Source organism: Notolepis coatsorum, assembly GCF_963971535.1.
Source record: "Notolepis coatsorum genome assembly, chromosome: 2".
Lineage (NCBI taxonomy): Eukaryota > Metazoa > Chordata > Actinopteri > Aulopiformes > Paralepididae > Notolepis > Notolepis coatsorum.
In genome coordinates, this window is record NC_140166.1 from 218030675 (window position 1) to 218041466 (window position 10792).

Sequence of the window (10792 nt, forward strand, 5' to 3'; positions counted from 1 at the left end):
CCACAGGCTTTCCCCTTGAGAAGATTCTCCGGCGCTGCAGCTGGACCCTACTCCGGTTCGTTGTTCAGTTTCAACTTTCAACTTTCCTCAAATAAATAACTAACTGTCGATTTTCAGACGACACACACAAAATATACGTGTCGTTATATTGCAATAGTGTAGGGTTTTGTCTGAGCTTTATATTTCACCTCACGTTTAAGCTTTGTGTTATTCGTTGAATTTGTTTGCGAGGCTTTTAGAATACTTCGACGAATCTGCGTTTTACTTTAACGTTCATGCGCATGCGCACAGTTGTAGTGTCAGTGACGTCACATGTCCTTCGGAAGTCGTGTGTGTTTGTGTGGATGAAGGATTTCAGAAGCTGCTGCTGCTGCATTGATTATTAACCGGTACGGTTTGATTATCGGTTATTTGTCTTTGTTTTAAATGCATGTCGTTTATATCTGAGCCTTAGATTAACGTGCTGTCTTTAACCCGTCAAGTGATACATGTGATAATAATAAAACTGAGGGGTGGTTGCCTGACTGACGAGCTAGCCTAGCTGTTAGCCCCACTGCTCTCCTTGGCTTGCTGTGTGCAGCAGAGAGGAGACATCAAGGCATCAGGTCTCAGTAAGGTCACTTTGTATAAGTGATAAAATTATGATGAATTGAAAATGGGGGACCCTGATGTAAACAAGACGAAAGTCTTTCTCTGGTCTGCATCCCCTTAACAATTGTGTGTATTGAGCTGTACTGTATTGTACCCATTCTGCAATCTGTTTCCAATCAATCAATCAAGAAGAATACATGTAATAAGATAAGATAAGATATTCCTTTATTGATCCCCTTGGGGAATGTTACTCGCTGGAATTGGGACTGTTAACGTTACAGCCAAACGTTTCATTCATTAAGGCTGTCCTTTGATTGATTGATTGATTGATTGCAAATGTTATTAACAGATTGCAGAATGGGTACAATACAGTACGGCTCAATACACACAATTGTTAATAAGGGGATGCAGACCAGAGAAAGACTCGTCTTGTTTACATCAGGGTCCCCCATTTTCAACTCATCATAACATATATCATGACAGACATGACATACAGATAGACAGTACTGCTACATCTAGACATTTATGACATACCAGATTTACCAATACAGTACTGTTTGTCCATAGCCATACAACGTCAGAGGTTGGATCCTTTTCACATGCATTAACGTTACAATTCTGCTTTATGGCTGGTAAATTGTTATACCAAATGGACTGCATTTATATATATTCACTATTATCCAAACCGCTTTACAACTTATGCCTCACATTCACCCATTCAGTCACATTCACACAGCGACCTGCAAGGTGCCAACCTGCTCATCAGGAGCAGCCAGTTAGGGGTTAATAAGTGTCTTGCTCAAGGACTCGAAATCGAACCGGCGGGTACCTTCTGATTACCAGACGACCGCTCTACCTCCTGAGCCACTGTCGCCCCCCTGACGACACTCATTAGACAAAACGTTGGCTATACTACGTCTGCAGCTGATTTGAGATCATTGGGCGTCTCACCGTGGCAGTCTGCCAGTAAACATGTATTTGCTGGAGGGAAGCTGTGTAGCAGCATACAGGGTAAAACACACACCTTCTCTATCAGTCACTAGTCCTGCTTCTTTCTGTTCAGAATACACTGTTACCTGGTGATGTCACCAAACACGGACTCTGAATTAGGGCGATACGATACGGCCTCTAAATGATATCGCAATATTTTTTTTGCTCTATCACGATACACGATATATATTGCGATGTTTTGACATTTCCTCTAAAGCACTTAAAAATGCTTGATTTAACCCTTTGATGGATACAGTCACGCCAATATGATGATTATATATAAACCTCTGTTGTCAAGCCTCGTCAATATACCCGGCTTAGAAACTGACGTGAGGTTTTGTGCAAAACATCACGATGTCCACGATATGTATCGTTGATGAACTGTACCCGATATTTATTTAATCGTCGTCATATTGCCCACCCCTACTCTGAACTAAACACATTCTCCTCAACAGGTGAACCATGGCTGTCCAGGTGACCGAATCAGACCAGATAAAGCAGGTGAGTGAACTGAGCACCGCTCTCCTCTCCTCCTTCCTTCACTCCCCTGTCATGTTTCAGAAGAACCTTTTTACTGTTTTAACCGTCACAGCTCCTGTTACAGATCTGTAGCAGCCATCTTGCGCCACACGCACCACACCACACACATGCCATTTCGCCTCAGGGTGGTTTTGATCGATTGATTGAAAACTTTATTAACAGATTGCAGAATGGGTACTGTAACTGAGGGGTTACAAAACCCTGACTGTATTAAAGATTGTGATAGATTAAACCACTGCTAGTTATGTACTTTAATTACTGGCCAGACAGTACATCAAATATAGATGGTGAACACCCACAATAATACGGCATTGACAAAGAAATAGTATTTGAGGGTAATTTATTATTATTAGGCAACGTTAGGTTACAGAATGAGAATTAGGGTCGCGCTTGTATGGTGAAGAATATACGTAAAGTCAGTCAAGAGCATGAGTCACTAAGAATAGCAGGAATCCTACGATGGGTCTAAGTTGACACCACCTGTCGTATAGTAGCAACTATATAGGGCAACACTGGTACCGACTGGAGACAATGGGTTCCCTCCGGGGGTGTAAGGCCTGGAGGGTAGAGGAATGTTCGGGTACTCCGTCTGATTCAATGAGGAATAAAGAGACTCCAGGTACAGGAGTCGGTGCTTGTAAACTCCCTTGATCAGCAGCAAAGTAATAATTGTAATCCAGATGCTCGACAGCATTGATGACAGCTAGCCAGCCCCGTCCACGAGGCCAGCCCGAGTTGTAATCCTCACAAGGTTGAATCCCAAACGATAGTGGAAATCAACGATGCTCTTCTCCGGGTACCACGTTCCAAATCAATATAATCCAACCAGGAATGGTTCTGCAATCGCCGACGTCGATTCTCCTGTGTACATGTCCAACGGTTCTCCGCCTGGGACTCCTCGGGTGTGGGCGACGTATTTAGGCCACACAGCCTGGTTAAGTGCACTAGCTAAAGACACGACGAACCGCTGGGTAATGCTACACACGAAAGAACTGTGGCCGCACAATATACAATAAATGAACGACTATTTACTTCACATTAGATTAAGTCGAACTCAACGTTACTTCATTAAACTCTGACACTTTTACCATTCTATTCGCACGCGGTTCTCAATGCTCTGTTAGACGCAAGGCTGCTCACTTCACTGCACGTTGACTCGTGGTGAAGGTGGGTAAGGTACTGAACGTAACTGAATTGAACTAAGCACGGTGTGCGCACCTTGCGCTGTATTTATACTTAAGTGAATATCTAGTCCCAACCTCAGTCCTTGTCTGGTATCACTACGCTGACTCCGGGCATGTTCCGACATGCCTGCAGTTGTCTTTGAACTTGCCGTTGGGGGCTTGCGCGCTGTCGCCTGGGGGCGCTGTCCAATAGGAGAGCGAATATTACTCTGGTCTGAACGCAGGTAAAGGGATATTCCGTGTATATATATAAATAATATACAAAGTACAATAAAGGTAGACTCAGTTTAATCTGGCCCTTCACAACAGGTACAATACAGTACGGCTCAATACACACAATTGTTAAGGGGATGCAGACCAGAGAGACTTTCGTCTTGTTTAAACTGAGTTGTTTAAACTGGATACTAAAGTATTGAGTTTTAAAGTGCTTTGCAAAACATTCCACATGTCGGGGGCAAAGAAGCTGAAAGCAGATTTTCCCAATTCAGTGCAAACTCTGGGGACCTTAACCCTTTCATCGCCGCACTACCAAACGGTTAACCCTTTCACTGCGACAATAGACAGAAGGTTAACCCTTTCACTGCCACACAACAGCCGGTTAACCCTTTCACTGTCACACGACATAAGGTTAACCCTTTACTGCTCAGGGACCTGGGCTTGAACTATGACCTCTGCCAGTGGGTCTTGGACTTCCTGACGGGCAGACCCCAGGTGGTAAGAGCCGGCAACTGCACCTCCTCATCCATCACGCTCAACATAGGGGCCCCCCAGGGCTGTGTTCTGAGCCCCCTCCTCTACTCCCTGTACACACATGACTGCGTAGCACAGCGGAACAACAACACCATCATCAAATTTGCTGATGACACAGTAGTGGTGGGCCTGATCTCTGCCAACGAGGTCTACCTGGAAGAGGTAGAGAACCTGTCACAGTGGTGTCAGGAGAACTGCCTCTCCCTGAACGTCAGCAAAACAAAAGAGATGATTGTGGACTTCAGGAGGTCGGGGGTCAAGGACTACAGCCCCCTCAGCATCGACGGGGCACCGGTTGAGAGAGTGAACAGTTTCAAGTACCTCGGAGCCCACATATCCGAGGACTTGACATGGACCACACACATTGACAGTGTAGTGAAGAAGGCACGACAACGCCTCTACTTCCTCAGGCGCCTAAGGAAGTTCCAAGTCAGTCAGAAGATCCTTAGGAACTTCTACTCATGTACAATAGAGAGCATCCTGACCGGCAACATCACCTCCTGGTTTGGGAATAGCACTGCACAAGACCGTAGCAGACTACAAAGAGTGACACGTTCAGCCGAACGCACAATTGGAGGGGGGCTTCCCACCCTCCAGAACATTTACAACAAGCGGTGCAAGGGGAAGGCTAAGAGAATTATTAAGGACTCGAGCCACCCGAACAACTGCCTCTTTGAACTGCTGCGGTCAGGCAAGCGATACCGGAGTCTTAAGGCGAGCACAGAAAGACTCAGAAGAAGCTTCTATCCCCAGGCCATCAGGCTGCTAAACGAACAATAATCACTATGCAACAACCATCAAATGCACACAGCACACACACCCACACGCACACACTCACTCAAACAAACAACACACTGCAGCACCCACTCTCCACACTTTAGATCACACAAACACACTTACACTTTATATTTATTGATAAAGGATTTGCACTACAACTCGTACACCTACTGTGAATTGTACCTAAATTGCACCTCGTCCCATTTCTCCATTTCTGCCTTGCACTATATAGTATTGTATATTAGTACACTGCACAGTATTGTATATTGTATGGTAACTACGTCTATTCTGCATCGAACATTGTACATATGTCTAAACTGAACACTGTGACCTCATTTTTTTTACTTCTAATTTTACTATGTTATTTTATTTCATACTTATCTTGTCTTGCACAGTCTCTGGAGCGCAACAGTAAGAAGCATTTTGTATAAAAGTATTCTGTACTTCTGTATGACAACTATTAAAGAAACTTGAAACTTGAACACACAACCGACGGCGACCGTCATGCGCATTTTCACATAAATACACTCAATATCTGCATTATTACCACACATATAGATGTTGTTCAACCAGCTAATGTGTGTATCTTTCCCAATACAAATAAACCATATTACTATACTTTTTCAGGAGTACAGTCACACTGATCATCATTCTAAAATGAATTCTAACATTCTAATTAATTATATAATAACTAATACATGCAAAATGGACAATAGAACACTGGAACTGGAAATCTTAAAAAAAAATCTTCAAACAGGGACTGACTTCACAATAGACTAGGCATTTACAGCTGTTCCAATGTAAATGTGCCTTCCTCCGTGCACTTTCGCCCGCTCTGAAGTAGAGATGTTCCGATACCATTTTTTCCTTTCCGATCCGATTCCGATACCTAAGCTTTGGGTATCGGCCGATACCGATACTTATCCGATACCAGTGCATACATTAAAAAAATAAAAAAATATTATATAAATTATAAAACGTTTTTTTTTTTTAATACAGCTACTGTTTTATATATACTGTTTTTTAGTAATAACTATAAAGTAATGGTATTTATTCAACAACAGGTGATTGTATAGATTAGTATTAGTATCAGTAATTGAAAACTATCTCAATGAGTTCACCCACGGAAAGGTTGTTGGCACATTAGTTCCACACGGACATTATTCGTTGCTGCACTTGCTTCCACAAGAAGGCTCCGTTTAGTACCAGAGGCTCTGTTGTTGTGATTTTTGCACAATAAATATTCAACATTCTCTTTTGAGACTCCGCCTCAGACTCTTATCATTTGGCACTAAAAGCTAAACATTGTCGCCGATATGGCTGTCCGCAACATGTCATTAATTGTGTACGCGACGTGCAATTGTGCAATGACAACGTTACCGTGAGCTATGTTAGCTAGCATGAGCTACCGCTATATGGAAATACTGTAACGTTACTGCCGGTGACATTGTGATTTAACTTGGAATACTCCTTTGCCAATTTGCTGTACTTTGCTTGCAGATCTGCAGCCATTATTGCTGGATTATGTGAATAGCCCCAACTTTAGCCAAGGTAACGTCAAAGCTAGCTTTCGGTTAGCTGTTCAATGCTAATAACACCAGCCACCAAGCGAACTCATCAGAGCTCCCCGTCAACAGCGCTGTCGGGACAATGGCATTTTAAGAAAGTATCTGCTCTGCTGTTAATGGCAATTGACACTTTAATTCACGGTCGATTAAGCACACGTTTGTTTTATAATGCTCACCCAGCGAAGTATGAGTATATAAAGTATCTACAGAGCCCAACGTCCGCAGTGTTGTTGATAAATTACGTCATGGTATCGGAGCGCAACATTAGAGGGTACTCGCCGATACCGATACCAGCATTTTAGGCAGTATCTGCGGCATTTCCGATACTGGTATCGGTATCGGAACAACTCTACTCTGAAGTCGCACTCGGTGTGCCCGGCCACGCGCGCTGTTGTCGCACGGAACCCGCGAGTGCATGTGTGGCGACTGGTGTGTTTGCGCAGCGCTGTTACACAGCTGATGTTCCTCCCTGTGTGTCTGTGTGTCCAGTTCAAAGAGTTCCTGGGAACATACAACAAACTGACGGAGAACTGCTTCATGGACTGTGTCAAAGACTTCACCACCAGAGAAGTCAAAACAGAGGAGGTATGTTGCTTAAAACCTAAAAAGAATCTATTTTTATTTTGTATATAATCTCACACACATCTTAAACCTCAAAATAGTTTTGCACACATTTACTTAGTTTGACAGTTAAATATGGCCACCAGTGATCATCAGTCATCTGGGACACTGAATCCTTGTGTTGTGTTAATTACAGCTCAATGAAATGAAATATTGCTATCTTCATTTCATTGAGCTGGAATTAACACAACGGATGGGATTCAATGACTCCCAATGACATCACTGGCGGCCATATTCAAACTAATTTACTCTCAGTAACTGTCAAACTAGATGAATATGTGCAAAAATAGATTAGCATTGTTTTGAAGTGCCTCTTAACTAGGGATGTCCAATATTATCGGCCTACCGATATTGGCATAAAAATGTGATATCGGAAATGATCGGTATCGGTTTTCAAAATATATATATATATATTTTTTTGAAACATTTATTTAACCTTTATTTACCCAGCCAAGCAAGTAAGAACTAATTCTGATTTTATTTATTGTCAAAAGTATGCATAATGTTGTGTTAATTCCACGACAAGAGTAATTACCTGAAATGATTCTGTTTTTTTGGGGGGGAAACCCTGCATATATCGGTATCGGTTGATATCGGTATCGGAAAGTAAGAGTTGGACAATATCGGTATATCGGTATCGGTAAAAAAGCCAATATCGAGCATCCCTACTTTTAACCCCTTAACTCATTCACCGCCATAGCCACGCCCCATCTCTGCTCTCTAGCGCCAGCTTTCCATTGCCTATTTTCACAATGCGTCACGATGTTTGCAGAGCTATATCTATATTCCATATTATAGCTATGGAGAAAATAGTCCGGCTCATCAATATGAAAATAATAGTTAAATTTTTCATGTATACGTTTGCGTGTTATCCCGTGGTGAATATTGTATAGTTTCAGAGTGATCCGGGCTAATTCCTGGAAGCTGAGTTATGGAGTTATGTGCATTTTGCTAAAGTTGTTTGCGTTGCTCGCCTGGACACGATATTATTTCCAAATCAAAGGTATATAATAGGTATCATGTTTCTTCATGAAGGCATCTAAGGGGGGGGGGGGGGTCGTTTTGTGATGCTCTGATCGTCAGCAACGGCATACGTTTTTAATACTACATACGTTGATCGTTGCGATCGATGTGAACTCTCTCAGAATGAGTTCCAATGAGTTCTGTCTCTCGCTCTCTCTCGTATCAGCACTCGTGTCACGTCAACCTGTTGCAAAATATCATAGCGCACGCTCCCACGCGTATTCCGATCCTGTGCAATAATATTCACGGGGTATATATTGTCATTTGAAACAAGTTACCAATGCATTGTCCCATGGGATTATGCCCCCCCGCTATGAAATTAATTAGTCTCCCTCTCTATCTCTCTCTCTCCGCAAGTTATCGGCCAGTGCAGACTGTGGGTGACTGTCACTCAAAGCGCATTGCGAGTATGGGGGCGGAGCCCAGCCCAAAACAGCTTGGAATCTGGAAGTGCAGAAAATGCTGCTCTAGCGTACTTGATTAGAAATACAAAACAATGAATTTTTTTTTAAAGAAAACTTACAGATGTGTTCCATAGACTCACATGAATTGTGTAAAATTGCCCAAATACAGGTGCAGCTCAATAAATTAGAATATCGTGGAAAAGTCTATATATTTAGCTGTATTGATGCAGTCATTTGTGCAAAAGGAGCCCCAAACAAGTACTGAGTGAACATACATGAACATACTTTTCAGAAAGCCGACATTTCTATATACAAAAGAAAAATACATCTATTTTTTATTTTTTATTGGTGATACAGACTTTTGGGCTTTCATGAGCTGTAAGACATAATCATCAAAATTAAAACAAATAAAGGCTTGAAATATTTCACTTTGTGTGTAATGAATCTATAATCTACAAGAGTTTCGCTTTTTGAACTGAATTACTGAAATAAAATAACTTTTCCACGATATTCTAATTTATCGAGCTGCACCTGTAGTGAAAGAAATAGTAAGATATTTCCCCTTTTTAAGATTTGGAGATTCATTTAATTGATTTGACTTCTCTTGTCTCCCACCCCGTCCTCTCTGTCCGCCCCCCCCCCCAGACGAGCTGTTCGGAGAGCTGTCTCCAGAAGTACCTGAAGATGACCCAGAGGATCTCCATGCGCTTCCAGGAGTACCACATCCAGCAGAACGAGGCCCTGGCCGCCAAGGCCGGCCTACTGGGGCCGCGGTAGAACCGAGCACAGGGGAGGGGGGCGCGTTCGCAAAGCCTCTTCGAGTTAGGAGCACTGATCTGGGGCTATAGGGGGCGCTGGTTAGGTCACATGGTCATTTACGGCTGGATTTATATACTTTTTTTTTTTTTTTTTTTTTAGCCCTATCGGACCCAGATCTGTACATCTTTCCACATCTAGCGTACAAAGAGAAGATTAGGTTGGGGTCACGTGGGATTGACGGTCAGATCTTCTATTCCTGTGTATATATATATATGCAGGAAACGGCTTGCTAGCACTCGAGGTAAAACGCCATCGGCTACGGCTACCTGGTTGTCCCATCAGTTTTACAACAGCTCAAAAACCTCAGGCACCTTCCCCTCGTGCCGTTCTGCAAGCCGGTTGGTAGGCGGGAAGCAAAATGGTCACGACGGGAGCCGTGACGTCCGGTCTTTCTCGCTTTTCCCCCTGATCTGAGATGTTCCACCAGAGCAGCTCCACACCACCACCACCGAGCTTCAGGAGTCCGTCCCACGTCCACGGCGCCTCTTCGTCACCAGAGAGGTGTTCTCTGAGCACCTGTGATCCAGAGGACGAGAACCGCTAAACGCCAGCCTTTAAGACCCTGGCCTGGCCTACCTCCTAGCTCCTGAAGTTCAACTCAAAGAGTACAGTGTGCAATACAACAACACCGGCATAGCTGCTACAGTCCGCTAGCACTGGTATCAGAAACGACTTAGTCTCTTACACAGTACGCGGTACACTGGCAAAATAGTGAAAACATGGAATCTCCCACTAGAAGTTAAAGGCAGTGTGTGTGTGTGTGTGTGTGTCTGAATCAGAGTTATCAGACTGTGGCGTCTTTGCCCTGCGAGTGCCGTACCCTGCGTCTGCAGTTTGAAGCCGTCTCTGCTGGGGACGACTGTCTCCTCGTCTCCTCCTCAACACGGACCGCCTGGTGGGACCGCCTGATCACTGTGTCGTCCCCGGCAGGAGTATTTAATTGGGGTCTTAAAGGACAACACCTGTGTTTTTGACAACGTGGGTCTCGTCATTCTTGCCTCGATGCAACTTACCGCCGTAGACCTTCAACGAAAAAGGGAGCGGATTTGTAAACATTACAAAATGGCCGCCAGACACCTCGACAATTGGGACGCTGAGCGGTTCGACTCGTGTCGAGACAAGAATGGCGCGGGACCCTCATGTGGATAAAACACTGGTATATTGACCTTGGCTGTGTGTGGAACTTGTGCACGATTACCTTTGTTGCTTTTATCGTGTGTATGTGACTTGATATAATAAGATTATGATAAACTGAGTCTTACTCTTGAGTGATGTCTGTTTTTTCTTCTTTTTTCTTCGTGAACTCATTGACTCTTAAAACAACACAAGCCCGTCTCTTCCTTTGTCACGCGGTAACTCTTGTCGTCTCGTTAAATGTCTTGGACCTGTTGTCACCCTGACTTCTCTTCCTCCTTCACCCATACAGTGCATTGGCTGGCTGTTAAGTCTCTGTATGTACTTCTAATGTATACTGACAGTAGGCAAACCTTCAGGGGGGGAGATAGCCTGGCTAGAGTATATCCAA

The 10792-nt window shown here is 43.6% G+C and overlaps 1 protein-coding gene across 1 annotated transcript; it reads left to right on the forward strand.

The window, feature by feature from the left end:
• Window positions 1-317: 317 nt before the first annotated feature.
• On the forward strand, window positions 318-10535 carry timm9 (translocase of inner mitochondrial membrane 9 homolog). The gene is made up of 4 exons (XM_084307647.1): window positions 318-389; window positions 2037-2082; window positions 6890-6985; window positions 9094-10535. Exons 2-4 carry the CDS (start codon window positions 2044-2046, stop codon window positions 9223-9225), a joined length of 267 nt encoding a protein of 88 aa, XP_084163773.1. The 5' UTR covers window positions 318-389; window positions 2037-2043; the 3' UTR covers window positions 9226-10535.
• The last annotated feature ends 257 nt before the right edge of the window (window positions 10536-10792 follow it).